The sequence below is a fragment of the Podarcis erhardii genome, assembly GCF_964252035.2.
Source record: "Podarcis erhardii genome assembly, chromosome: 15".
In the NCBI taxonomy this organism is placed as follows: domain Eukaryota; kingdom Metazoa; phylum Chordata; class Lepidosauria; order Squamata; family Lacertidae; genus Podarcis; species Podarcis erhardii.
The window spans coordinates 26,342,655-26,356,990 of record NC_138505.1 but is presented as its reverse complement, the minus strand read 5'-3'; the positions used below and the strand labels follow the sequence as shown (position 1 = coordinate 26,356,990).

General features: G+C 50.4%; 1 protein-coding gene across 5 annotated transcripts in view; it reads left to right on the top strand.

Moving 5' to 3' along the window:
• Nucleotides 1-10,885, top strand: part of MSI1 (musashi RNA binding protein 1) — a 55,929-nt gene extending 45,044 nt beyond the window's left edge. For 2 of the 5 annotated variants that reach the window (XM_081842063.1, XM_081842062.1), the window contains exons 8-15: nucleotides 1,623-1,705; nucleotides 2,530-2,647; nucleotides 3,474-3,554; nucleotides 4,671-4,727; nucleotides 7,415-7,483; nucleotides 7,608-7,780; nucleotides 9,051-9,116; nucleotides 10,738-10,885. In XM_081842063.1, the coding sequence (XP_081698189.1) occupies nucleotides 1,623-1,705; nucleotides 2,530-2,647; nucleotides 3,474-3,554; nucleotides 4,671-4,727; nucleotides 7,415-7,483; nucleotides 7,608-7,780; nucleotides 9,051-9,092 (623 nt within the window). In that variant the 3' untranslated portion in view covers nucleotides 9,093-9,116; nucleotides 10,738-10,885. The remainder of the gene's footprint in view (nucleotides 1-1,622; nucleotides 1,706-2,529; nucleotides 2,648-3,473; nucleotides 3,555-4,670; nucleotides 4,728-7,414; nucleotides 7,484-7,607; nucleotides 7,781-9,050; nucleotides 9,117-10,737) is intronic. The other 3 variants (XM_081842064.1, XM_081842065.1, XM_081842066.1) reach the window with 3 other exon arrangements.
• The last annotated feature ends 3,451 nt before the right edge of the window (nucleotides 10,886-14,336 follow it).

The window sequence follows — 14,336 nt, the reverse complement described above, 5'->3', positions numbered from 1 at the left end:
TGTGTGGTTGTTGCGCCGTCCAAGGCAAGGTTCGTCCTCTGGGTTGAAGATGACTTGATGTTACCCAGCTCCTAGATGCCTGACTCCTTTAGGAATCAAGACTAGGCCGTGCCTGCTTTCATCTTTCACATTTGGTTCCCAAACTGTTTCGGCCAACCAGCCTCTTGGTTCCATAAACTCATCTCCATTGCCCCTTACCTTACACTGCAAAGAATAACGGTTTGCACAACTCACTAAGGAATATAACAGCACAATGAAATTCAAAACAGAAACAGTTGATTGCACATTTATTCAAAATCCAGTAAAAACCATTTCGTTTAATGAATTCAGGAAAATGGGTGGACTTGAGCCAGTGATACTAAGTTTTCAAAGTCCGATGGTCATTTACACCCCATGCCACCCTCTTGCCTGCTTGGCACTCCCCTGGGTATTCCACTGTCCCCTTTGGGAAACACTGGTCTAGGGTGCTGCTTGCTTTCCCTGATGTGGGACTCTGCTACAAAATGATTTAAAATAATAAGAAGTATTTGTTGGTGTTTTCATACTGCCTCAGCAGAGAGATAAAGGGTAGTTGCTTGTTTTAAAAACACATGCACGTGCACACACACACACACACACACACACTGCATCATATTCGCCCTACCTGAAGGGGTTGCCAACTTCCCAGTCACTTCCAGTGCCTGTGACTTTTTAAACACATTACCATGTGCTGTGGTGCCTCCCTCTTAGTGCTGTAAAGGCTTTTTTTTGCCTGCTGGCTTCAGCAGATCAAATTGCTCATGGAGACCTAAGCGCAGACTTAGGCGGGTCCCCCATTGCCCCACAGTTTTCCAGTCAAGTGACAACACTAGGCCTACCTGTAGAAATACTTTGGTTTTCTACATGTGGCAAGGTTGAAAGTTGTGTTTTGCACAGGAAGCAAATAAATTCCATCCCCGCCCCCCTGCCTGCCCTGCATTCACACATGTGGTGAAATTCGGAGGGGTAGCTTTTGAAAACCTGGTGCCCTCTAAAGGCTTTAGAACACACTTCCCATCAGTTCCTGACAGCTGATGGGAGTTATAGCCCAAGTCCAAAGCGGCATTAGTACTCCTGAATGAGAGAGCCAGTGTGGTGTAGTGGTTAAGAGTGGTGGACTCGTAATCTGGTGAACCGGGTTCGCGTCTCCGCTCCTCCACATGCAGCTGCTGGGTGACCTTGGACTAGTCACACTTCTCTTAAGTCTCTCAGCCTCACTCACTTCACAGAGTGTTTGTTGTGGGGGAGGAAGGTAAAGGAGAATGTGAGCCGCTTTGAGACTCCTTAGGGTAGTGATAAAGCAGGGTATCAAATCCAAACTCTTCTTCTTCTTGAATACCAGTCGCTGGAAACAGCAGGTGGTTGAGAGTGCTCTCGAGTCCTGCTAGAGAGCTTCCCCATTAAGGCATCTGGGTGGCCACTGTGAGAATTGGACTGGATGGGCTACTGGCCTGATCCAGCAGGTTCCTTTGTATGTTGTGTTTGTGTCTTGACATTCTGACCGGACCTAAGCAGGGTAGGATCCTGGCCTGGCCTTCATTCTGCCATAGAATGTGATTCTGCAGCATCTCGACCAGGCCACAACTGCTTTATTTCTCTTTCAGGTTTTGGATTTGTCACATTCGAAAGTGAAGACATTGTGGAGAAAGTCTGCGAGATCCACTTCCATGAGATCAACAACAAAATGGTTAGGAGGAGGCAGTTTGGGTTGTGGATTCTGCAATGTGTGTGTATACGAAGTGTTAGATGGGTCTCCCTTCCTATTGCACAGCACAGCCACCTGTCTGTGATCTTTGTGGCCAGTGATTCCTAGTGTTGTCAACTATACATGCATTGGGAAAACTTGACTAGATTGGAGTTGCTGAGTTTTTTATTATTTTATTCTGGCAGGATTTACATGCCTTTAAAAGTTGCATGACGGGTGGTAATTCAACAGGTGCAGCCACCACCACCCAAATAAGGGGATGCAGTGAAGGGGAACACTCCACCCATTGTGTTTCTGTCAGTTGCACCACTTTTGAAGAGCCACAGGAGCCTTGTAAGGGGGAAGAAGGAAGAGGAAGTAGCAATGGGGTTCCACATTTAATAGGGGACGGGGTGGAAATGAGCAGGAAGAATCCAAGCAGGAAATGCTGCGTGCAAAGAACTGTTGGATCCAAACTAGTTTAGGGAAAACTTTTTTTTAAGATGTCGTGACGGGAAACCAGCCTTTTGTGGCTTAGAAAGGAGACATAAAAAGAAAATAATGGAGCCGTCTTTGCCCTTTAGAAGTTTTGGACGGCAATTCAAATCGGCTGCAGCCAGCACAAAGTTGGGGAATGGTTTTACGGGCATGGTTATGGAAGGGAGGGGGATGCAGCAATTTTTACAGGGCTGGGCTTGAAGAAGGCTCCTCCACTTGTAAATGTGACTCTGGGGTTGTGAAGTGAGGGGTTGCTCTACAAGCTGACACATCCTACACGGTTAGGGGGGCTGTCAAACAAGCTGTCTCCTTTCTGTGTCCCATGCCAGGTGGAATGTAAAAAAGCTCAGCCAAAGGAAGTGATGTCCCCCACTGGCTCTGCAAGAGGGCGGTCCCGGGTGATGCCTTACGGAATGGACGCCTTCATGCTCGGGATTGGCATGTTGGGTAAGGACGGCAAAGGAGCTCTCTTTAACTACCTGCGCCCCCTTACTCTTTCTCTCTGCCCTTATTGCTCTGCAGCAGACAGCCTGTGTTAAGACCTGTGCCGAGTTGTGTAAGGATCAGCTCTCTGATGTCAGAGGTCTTGTGATGGGGGTAATACATTTGGGCGGGCATTTGTCATCCTACACTGCCCTCTTCTGGCAGAATGGGCGCGCTGCAGATAATTCCAGTGCTAGAGCAGAGTTTCCCCACGAAGGAGGTACACCTTCCCCTACAGATTAAAATTTGACACACACATTGCTCTTGCACATGAAGAGCATTCCTTTTGCAGGGTGCAAAAGTAAGAACTGCATACACTGCTTCCTGTTTAAAGGAGGTGAGGCGCCGCCAGAGCACTTAAATCATGCAGAGGTGCAGCACGGAGACTTGCTCCGCTTGAAGGTGTTTGGAACACAGCACAGGATTCTTTAAATGACTAGACTAAGTAAACATGTGCCAAAAGATTTTGTTCTTCTTATCTTAATTTTTCCACAAGTGCTGTTTTGCCATAATTTTGTTGTGACGACTTGTCAGAGAAGCAGTCTCTTAAGTTCTTCCAGTGTCTCATTATTGTGAGCCTGGCTGTTAGTAGAGGACAACCTATTAAAGGTTTGAACTGTAAGTGAATATTGTCTCCCATAAAAAGATTGAGGAGAGCGAGATTCGGACATTTAGAAGATCCCTTCTGTTGCCTCTCATGAATGAGGGACTCCGGAGGGTGAATCTGGTGGGTGTGTGCCTTGCTGTGAAATAATCTAACTTTTCTCAACGCTTTTGTCTCTGAGAACAGGTTACCCAGGTTTTCAGGCTGCCACCTACGCCAGCCGAAGTTACACGGGCATTGCGCCTGGCTACACTTACCAGTTCCCTGGTACGTCTCTCTCCCTTTTCTCAGCTGTTGTGCCTTTGTGCTAAGGGTGGGCTCCCCAGTGACCCCAAAAATCATCCCTACAATCCCGGCAGGTGGTGGAGGATGGATGACAGACCTCAGTCCCAGAGTCCTAATGCAGCCCACGAGGACCTTCAGCCCTTGGGACTCTACCCTAGCCACACACCCTCTCACTAGTTCTTGAACTCTGATAATGCTTCATTCTCATCTGGATGGAGATAGAGGGGATCCATGCGAGTGTGTGTAGAAACTAGCCTACGGCACAAAGATAAAATTCACACTTGTTGCTCCGCCCACTTTTGCCTCTGGCCCCACCCACCAGCAACATGTGGCCCCCCCCCCAGGTTGCCCAGATGGGAATGTGGCCCTATGGCTGAAAAGGGGATTCGCTGCCTCTTCTCTAAACTTTTGCCAATTGTCTCCACTCAAGAAGGAAGTGAGAGAAACCTCTGAGGTTTTAATAGGAGCAGGACGCCGATGTTGTGGTTCCCTCCTTGGTCCCCTTCTCCCTGGAAACTTGTTAGTCCTAGAAAGGGCAGCTTGCAAGCCTCTCTCTCTCTCTTAATCTGTTTTTCTAAGCCCCTCCTTCCCTCCCTGCTTCTGATCCTCAACACCCGCCTCAACCCCCCTCCCAGAGTTGCCGCCTTCCTGAAAACTGGAACACAAAGCCCTCAACCCCACCATCTAAAAGCCGGATGTTAATTGAGACTCTCAATCAAAAATCTAACGGGCTCCAAACCTAAAGGAATGAAAAATAATTTGTTACTTCAGTTTGGGGGGGTGGGGTGGGAACACAAGAAGCCTGCGAGGCAGGTCACTGCTGCTGTTTGCAAAGGGGGAAAATCCTTTGTTTAGGCGGTCATACTGAGCCAGGGCATCTGGTGCCGGTTTTTAAAGCAGCGATGGGTCTTTTCTCACCTGCTCCCTACTCTATCAAGTTCAGGCAACAACTCTGAGGACTGGCCTCACCCAGAATATTTGTGTTTTCTGCTGTTGCGCCTCTTCTCTCCCCTGCCCCTTCCGCTCTGTTTGCTGGATCCTCTCTTTCGGGGACGAAACTGACCACATTTCCTAAGTTGTCTTGCCTTTCGTTTTTAGAATTCCGGGTAGAGAGGACCCCCCTCCCGAGTGCCCCAGTCCTCCCTGAGCTGACAGGTCAGTCCCACCGATTTCCTAAACCTTGCAAAAAGCTGGAAGGGTGGGGTGGGGGCACAGAGATTTGGGCGGCTCCAGCCCAGTTACCGCCTTGCAGTTTGTTTTGGGGGAGCGGGCGGGTGGGAGGTTGGTAATGACCCTCGTTTCCTTTTCCATCTGCATGAAAATTCAGGCTCTTGCATTGTTCTGCAACAGCTCCACGTTCAGGGAAATGCATTTATTGTTACATCCTTACTTGAAGGGCGCAGCCATTTAACACCACCGATAAGGCACCCACCCACACAACCCTATTGCTCTTTCTCTCGGCGCTTTTTCACCAAGCCTCACTCTGCAAAGCATAAGAGAGACACCGCTGGTCAGAATGAATGTTGCTGGTCTGCGTGGACCGAGGAGAAAAGGGGTCGCCTTTTCCCCAAGTGTGGGGGCCTTCAGCCTTCCCTGTGTTGGCTGAGGACTCTGACTCCCATCAACCCCAGCAGCCAGCATGGCCAATGGGTAGGGCCAAAGGGAGCTGTAGGCCCGGAGTTTCCCCCTCCTCTGTCTTCTACCAAGGCAGCTTCACATGTTCGTGGGCAGTTTGGAAATCCCTGTTCTGCTCCAAATTCTGGTGCCTCCTCCTAGAACTGTGAACTACTTAGCCATGCTTCCGGCATTGCAGGGGGTTGGACTAAATGACCCTCGGGTCCCTTCCAGCTGATTCTGCTGCATTTTTCTTTACTCTTTGCCCCCCCCTGAGAAAACAGCCATGCCAATGCTGGAACGGCACATCACTGTTTCCCCCTATTTTTCTGGAGATGGAATGGGGTGGAATTTTTTTGGGGTGCTCCTCTCCTGCACCCATTGTTCACAAGGGAGCAGAGGGCACCTTCTCCCCACCCTCCTCCTCCTCCTCCTCTTCCTCCTCTTCCTCCTCTCTGAGTCTAATGCCTCCCACCGCTTCCTTCCCATGGCCCTTCCGCCCTTTGGCCTGGCCTCGCACTTGCATTTCAGGGCGCACCCCCTGCCCCCCGCTGCCATTTCCCCAAAGCTTTGTAGAAGCTGCCATGTGTGTCTCCTGCCCAGGCAGCGCTCTGCTGTTCCTCTCTCTTCCTGAGCTAATGGACTGACAGGCCCGTCTCATCCTCCGTAACATCCCCTCACTCGCCACACTTCCCTCTCTTTCTTCTGAGGTTTGGAGCTTCAGGGGTTGGGGAGACCTTAGCCTACTTCATGCCACAGCTTTTCAAGGTAATTTGTTATAAGCACCCAAGGACCCTGCAGCACAGGCATTCGGATACCATAGGTAATAATAATACAGTCATACCTCTTGTTACATTTGGTTAAGGTTACGTCTTTTCAGGTTGTGTCCCGTGGCGACCCAGAAGTACCGGAAAGGGTTACTTCTGGGTTTCGCTGCTCGCGCATGCGCAAACGCTGAAAATGACGTCACGCGCATGCGCAGAAGCAGCAAGTCGCGACCCACACACACGCAGGCGTGGGTTGCGTTCTGCTTATGTTGCGAACGTACCACTGTAATAATAATAATAATAATAAAGCCTTTCCCCAGGCTTAAAATCTTGCTGCTTCTGACCTATTTTATTTTCTTAACGTGGGTATCAAAAAGCTTTATTCCATTGTGGAACCCTCCCCGAGATGGCATCTGTGTGGTTCTCAAGTGGTCATCTGTACAGGCCAGCCTGACCTGAGCCAGACCTACTTAGCTTCATCAAGTTGGTGGCCTCGTGTGCCTTCAGACGATGGCCACAGTCTGGAGCTGACAGGATGCTGAATCCAATCACGCTGGCTATCCCAGGTAGACCACAGTTCAAGGTAACATCCGCACCATAAAGAGCTATGATACCATGGCCTCCCCCCTCCAAAGAATTCTGGGAGCCATGGTTTGTTAAGAGTGCTGAGAGTTGTTAGGAGACCACCCCCACTCCCCTCCCAGAGCCACTACCCCCTAAGTGGTTTAACAGTCAATCCCTTTTCCCAGGGAACTCTGGGAACGGCAGCTCTGTGAGGGGGCTAGGGGGTCTACTAACCAGTGCTTTTTCCCGAGAAAAATAGAAGCCATGAAGCCGTTACAGTAAGTGCCACATTTTTAAAATTACAACAAAGGGCAGGTACTGCCTGCCCCTGAGTACCTCCTGGGGGAAGCCCTGCCTCTAACCACTCTCAGCACCCTTAACGAAGCACAGCTCCCAGAATTCTTTGGGGGAAGCCATGCCTGCTTAGAGTTCTTTAAATATATACTGTGGCTGTGACCTTGAACTGCTGTCTGCCTGGGGCAGGGAGAGCCGGCGTGGTTGGAACTCTGCCTCTTGCCAGACCCGGCCAATATGGCCCAATGGACTACAACTCCCATCATCCCTTGACCAACATTGCAGCATGTTGACTATCCCTGATGTAATTAAACAGTGAAGTGGGAGGAAACCTATGAAAGCTTCCAAAGCCAGCAGAAGGGAGCTCGTCCCTCGCCATCCCTGAGATCTAAGAAGAGGCATTATTCCCTGCGTGGAAATTCTACTTCTCAGACAGCAGGGAATACCAGTGACTCCAACTCCCATCAGCAGGCGAGGGTCACCGCCTCCCCCATCTCTGGCTCATGGGCACTGGGTGCTCTTCAGATTCACCAGCCGCCCCCTCCTTTACCACCCCTGTGGGGAAGCCCAGGCCTGCTCTGACGTCTCTCCCTTTCCTTCCAGCCATCCCTCTCACTGCGTATGGACCCATGGCGGCGGCGGCAGCGGCGGCAGCTGTGGTGCGAGGGACAGGTAACTGCCGTGCTCCCTGGGGGGTGGCCACCTTGCTGGCTTTGGGGAAGTTCTCTATTTGTTCTGGGTGAGGGGTGGGGCGGGGGGACAAGGGGGCCTTCATTTTGGCATCTTCACTGGCTAGTCCTGCTTCCTCCTGTAGGGTCCACCCCGAGCCGCACCGGTGGATTCCTGGGCACCACCAGCCCCGGGCCAATGGCGGAGCTTTACGGAGCAGCCAATCAGGATTCAGGAGTCAGCAGCTACATCAGCGCAGCAAGTCCCGCCCCGAGCACTGGCTTTGGCCACAGCCTAGGGGTGAGTGATCAGCAGGAGGGCCCCATGGGGTGGAGCAAGGAGCTCTCAAAAAAGCAGCCTCCCCCAGCCTGGTGCCCTATGGATGTTTTGGACTACAACTCCCATCAGCTCCAGCCAACACGGCCATTTTGGACTGCAGCTCCCGTTGTAGCTGTAGTCCAGAATATCTGGAGGGCACCAGTTTGGGGATGGCTGAATTAAAGGATGTGAAGGGCTAAGCAGGACCCAACAGAGCCACTGCCAGACAGGAAAGGCAGGCCAGTGACTTAGTAGCATAACATTCATTTATGTTTGTTTTTTAAAGAAATGTCGGGACTTCTTTAGCTTTGCCTAAAGCCATATATGCTTCAGTAACAATCATAATTATTGAATACTGCTAAAGCATGTAGCATTTTTTTTAAAAAAGCACTGTGCATATATTAAATTATGAGACTGTCCCTGCCTTCCAGGCTCGCAATTTAATAGGTACAGCACGTAAGGAAATAGGAATGCGGAGGGAAGAGGAAAGCAAGCGTTAGAACAGCTGCTTTTTCACTGGCTGGTGGATGGGGCCAAGTTGGTCTCCCCATTGCTATGATTATCTTCTTAGGAGGCAGTATGTGCAGCCCTGCCAGTGGCGCTTTCTGATGACGAAGGCTAGAGTGCTCTGCGCTTCAATTCTGCAGCACCAGATAACTCAGTTAGGTCATTTGATGTATTTATTTAGTTCATAAAATTTATATGCTGCATGATTGCAAAACAAAAAACCCTGAAAAAACCACACTCAATGCGGTTTACAAAAAAGAACTCTTTTTTTTTGTTGTTCAGTATTTTACCCCCTTAAGGAGCCATTTTTTGTCAATCGTGTTATGAATTACGTGTGTACAATAAAAACAAACCATTTTTTAATTTAAAAAACAACAGCCCCAGATTAAAATTTTCATCAACATTCTATGTATCTGGATAGGCCTTTCCTTAGCAAAAACATTTTTAGCAAGCGCCAAAAAGAGTACAAAATGAGGCACCTGCCTGCTGGATGTCAATAGGCAGGGAGTTCCAAAGTGCTGGCACACTGAAAGTTCCATTCCTTACAAATGTGGAACAAGAATTTTGTGGCACCTGTAACAGTTCCAGTTCTGCAGATTGAAGCAGTCAAGACAGCACATCTTGCAGGTTAACCTGATATAGTACACACACACACACACACACACACACACACAAATATGGTACATTGTGAGTGTTCAAAGCTCTGCAGATAATGTCCAATCAATGTCATGTCATTGTTTTGAAGGGACCTTTGATTGCAACAGCGTTTACTAATGGTTACCACTGAAGCTGAGGACCAAGGAAGGAGGAGGTAAGATGGCCAATGGGGACTCGGCTTCCACAGTGTGCTGTTCATAGGTCTGTCCTTGAAGACAGTTTTAGAACTCTTAGTTGAAGTGTAGGGTGAAGTGGCCATAGTCCAAGATATTAGAGGGGATGCCTCCTCCCATAGATACCTATCTGGACTTTGAAGTCAAGTGGTAAGACCTGGGATGCTTCTTCTGGCTTTAACAGAGGATCAGGCAAATTCATGCTTTCAGCGGCTAATAGCCGTGATGGCTGTGCTCTGCCTCCGTAGTCTGAGGCAGCAATGCTCCTGAACAGTGGCGTAGCGTGGGTTGTCAGCACCCAGGGCAAGGCAAGTAATTTGCGCCTCCTAACCCTGGGCAAGGCAAGTAATTTGTGCCCCTAACCCCTAACCTGCCGCCGCTGCCAGCTGCTTCTTGCTGCTGCCTGGGCTGGTCGGGTGTGGTTCTCTCCCGCGCTCAGCGCTGCGCTGGGCGGCCGCTGCACTGTCCCTCCCCCAGATAGTCCCTCCCCCTCTCTGCTCTCTCTCTGCTCCGCACCGCAACGCACGCCTGGCACCCTCCCCCTCCACAGTGGGTGGCGACCCGGCAGCTCGGATCGGATTTGCACAGCCAGCACTGCAGTGAGAGAGAGTGAGTGAGCCAGGTAGGGGCAGAGAGCTGCGAGTGCGAGCGCACCCCCCAAAAATGTTGCGCCCGGTGCGGCTGGCCCCCCCTGCACCCCCCACGCTACACCACTGCTCCTGAATCCCAGTTGCTGGAAACCACGGTGGGGGGGTGTATGTGAGAGAGATGCTTTAGCACTTGTGTCCTCCTTGTGTGGCTCTCACAGCCATCTGGTTGGCCACTGTGAAAACAGGAGGTTGGACTTTGTGAGCCATTGGCAGGCTCTTATGTTCAGAGCCTGCCTCCTCTTCTCTACATGAGGGGAAAGGCACGCCCATTTTCTTGACACAGTTGCTTGGGTGCGTGAGGAAAAGTCCATCCATTTGTCTCTCGTGGGATGTTCCCATTGTGGAGTCTAGTATTATGTTGGGCATCAATTCTTTAGCTGTGATTCCTGCATTGCAGGGGGTTGGACCAGATTAACTTTGGGAGTGCCTTTCAGCTCTACGCGGGTGGCACTGTGGTCTAAACCACTGAGTCTCTTGGGCTTGCCAACCGGAAGATTGGCGGTTCGAATCCCCGCAACTGGGTGAGCTCTCGTTGCTCTGTCCCAGCTGCTGCCAAACTAGCAGTTTGAAAGCACACCAGTGCAAGTAGATAAATAGGTACTCCTGTGGCGGGAAGGTAAATGGCGTTTCCGTGCACTCTGGCTTACGTCACAGTGTCCCGTTGCACCAGAAGCAGTTTAGCCATGGTGGCCACATGACCTGGAAAGCTGTCTGTGGACAAACGCCGGCTCCCTCGGCCTGAAAGCGAGATGAGCGTTGCAACCCCATAGTCGCCTTTGACTGGATTTAACCATCCAGGGATCCTTTACCTTTACCTTTTAACCATTGTAAGATTCTATGAGAAGGTGTGCCTACACACTCTTGAGACAGCTGTGAATGCAAAATTCTGGGGAGGCTAACCTTGCACGATCATTCCATAATTTCCATCTCCCCACACCCTTTGTTCTTGCAGATTCCCCAGTGAGCAAACCAAGGACAAGCGACCTGGAGGATCCGGCAACACTTGAGGGATGAGCCAAGATTTCATTTTTAGTAAATAAAACTGCACACTCGTGGCTGTTTGCTGGGCTTCTCCCGGCCTGCCCTGATCTCTCCATTGACCAGATCTTGAGCACTGGATTTGAACGCAAGGAGATCTTGTCTCCTCTTCTTACTAATAACCGCTGACCGTTTACACTTCTCCCCAAACCCTCCACCCCGACAATTCTTCTTTTATTTATTTTGTTAGCTTGTTAGCTTTTATTTTTTAATCTTTTTTGGGGGGGAGGGGAGGGAGAGGGGGAAGGAGGACCGAGGAGGTGTGAAGTCAGTCCTCTCATTGTCATTGTTTTTTCGTTGTTGTGGTTCTTTTTGCTCTTTTGCAGAGCCTCTCAGAAGAACCGTTTTTATGAATTTGGATTTTATTTTATTTTTTGTGATTGTGAGTAGGGGGTAGCTTTTATTGAGGAATATTTTTATTTGGCTTTGAAATCTTTTTGTTTTGTTTTGTTTTTAGATATATATTATATAAATATATATTTTGGGGGGCGGGCAGGGCAGGAGGAAGGAACAGGACTCGGTCATGAGAAAGCAAAAGGTTATCTTGGAAAGGACGCATTGCGATGTCAAGTGAAGGCAGTTCCGAAGGGTAGGCAGAGAGCAGGGAGATGTCGCTGCATCGGGCAGATTCTCTTTCTCTCGATCTCTCTCTTTTTTTGTGTAAAAAAAGAAACCTTTTCTTTCTATCAAGGTGAGGCTTTGAGAAACATGCCGAATTAGCAGAAGGCAATTGCTATGGAACGAATAATGAACTGTATATTTTGCTAAGTGGACTAAGAAGAAGAAGAAAACACTATTCCTGATGACTGAATTCCCCCCTCCCCTCCTTTCCCCTCCCCTAGATTTTAGGTTTCTGTGGGTTTTTATTATTGTTATTTTGTTCTCCGCCCCCTTCCCTTCGATCTTTCCTGTATCATATGTAAATATTGCAGGGCGGTCTTCGGCCTTGTTGTGCACCAAGCAAACTCTGGGTTTCTTAAGCTTCCTTTCTTTTTCCTCTTCTCATTCTGGGCCTCTTGATGCCGAAAACGTGAGCAATACTCTCTCCAGTTGGACCGTGACGAACCTCTTTTCCCTCCCCCTTTTTTATACCTTTTACTGTATAAGATTTTAAGACCTCTGGGAGTCTGGTGGGGTGGGGAGCAGGAGGAGGAGGAGGGCGCTTGCGGGGTGTTGGGGGGGACGGGGGGAGGGCGGGTTTGGAAAGAGTTGGGTGAGAGCTACTTGCATCATCTGATGCGGAGGGGGGGCTGCTGTGTTGCTGAGCGGCTTGCGCCAGGTTCAGCATGCGGGCGTCATGCCCCCCCTCTCATGACGGTGCCAGCGCCCGCTTTAGAAAAGGGCTTCTTCAGCCACCACTGCTGGTCTCTGTTGACGCTTTGGGTGGATGTAACTCTCCCAATATTTACTGCTTCCTGCCAAGAGGGTGGGCAATAGCTTGCTGGGAGGGCGGGGGTGTCGAGGGCGTCTGTTCGCCCCCCCATCTCCCTCACTTTTTACTGTAAAGGTGGGTGGTGATTCAGGCAAAAAAGGTGTGTGTGTTTGTGTGTTTTGCTAGTGAGAGAGACTTAGGCTGTGATCCCACACCTTCCTAAACCCAGCCATCAAACCCAATGGGCATTATTTCTGAGTAAAGGCCACATCCATACCATACATCGAAAGCACATTGAATCCTGGGGGCTGTAGTTTGCCAAAGGGCGTGGAGAGTTGTTAAGAAACCCCCTGTTACCTTCCCAGAGCTACAGCTCTCAGAGTGGTTGAACCATCAATCCAGTCTTCCCAGGGGAATTGTGAGGTGGGGGGGGGAGGTCTCAGCACCAAAACAAACTGTGGTTCCCAGGATTATTATTATTATTTTGTAGGGGCAGGGAATTCATGGCTGTTTCGAGTGGTTTTAACTGGTATGGTGTGAATGTGGCCCAAGATCTGCACCGGTAGAAAGGTTCTCAGGGATCCTGTGAGTTTGGGGGGGGGGGAGAGAAGCTCTGGATCCCCCACCCTGTTTTACTATGCCAGGATACCGTTTGTTCTTAAGAAAGGCACATTTCAATCATAGAATTGTAGGGCTGGAAGGGCCCCAAAGGGTCACCCCCTGCGATGCAAGGATCACAGCTAATTTTGCTGAGACTGACCCCACTGGGAAACCCGTCTTCCTGTCAGGGGTGAGGTGAGCAAAGTTTGCCTCCTGCGGTGGAAGTGGAAAGTGAAGGGCCACTCTGTACACGTTCAGCGCTCTCTTTGAAGCAGAAAGTTAAATCCCCATTCATTTCCCCTTGCACATGGCCCTCTGTAACTTCCTTCGACTCTTCATCTCGCGGGGGGCCTTTCTTTGTCTTCCGCACACCTTCTATCAAGATTTGCTACTACAGTGGTACCTCTGTTGCGAATGGGATCTGTTCCGGAACCCCGTTCGCAACCTGAAAGGAATGCAACCCGCATCTGCGCGCACGCTCGGGTCGCGATTCGCCGCTTGTGTTCATGCGCGAGCAGCACAACCCGGAAGTAACCCTTTCCGGTACTTCTGGGTCGTCGCGGGACGCAACCTGAAAAGACATAACCTGAACCGAACGTAACAAGAGGTATGACTGTACACAGCCAGGGAGAGGCTGGGAAGTGTGACGTGTGTCTCCCCTTGGAACAGGCATAGCTAGTCATGCTCTCTGGATGTGACTGGACTACATCTCCCAGCCTTGGCCTGGCTGGCAGGTGGGGCTGCTGGGAGTTAGAGCCCAAGAGCAGCTACGCTGGCTATCCACTCCCTAGCCCATGCCTCACCCGCACCCCTCATTTTCAAGCTGCTTGCCTTTTTGCGGGACTCTTCCTTCCCCGCTCTTCTCGCTACCATGAGGACGGGCCGTAGCTCAGAGGCACAGATTGCCTGCTTTGGGTGCAGAAGGTCCCTTGGGGGTCCGCGTAGACAGGAATAAGCTAGATGACCGACTTGTGCAAGGCAGCTTCTTTGTCTGTGACATTCTGTGTGGTGAGTTGCTGCCCCAGAGTGGGCGTTTGGATTGCTTCTGACTACCATACTTGAATTCCCCCCCCCCAAAGGCGCATTTTTGGGGAACCAGTGCTCCTGCAGAGGCAAGATCTAGATGTGGCCTTTCCAATGGATTTTGGGCATCACTAAGGTGGGAAGCAGGCAGATCCGACCCCTGTGAGGCCTCCTCCAGAGAACGAAAGTGTGTGATGCGAAAGGATTCAGACATGCTGCAGCCATGTCCCTGCCTCTCTGCTTCAGCCTTTCAATAAGACAACATTTTGGTGCCCGAAGGGGGAGATCCTAGTGGCGCCCACTCCCTCTCCCCACACGCCTATCAATGGAGCTATCATTCCAGTGTGATGATCTCCCATGCAACCTCCATTGAAACGAACGGCATCTGTACAAGAGTTCCATAGTTGGCACTAGCCACTGCGTTCTGTCTGCTAACTGAAGGGCTCTTTCGCAGCTCCTGTTCCTTTCAGGGAGGCTTGTGGCAGGGACCTACCTTCTGGATCGATTGCTTGTAGGGA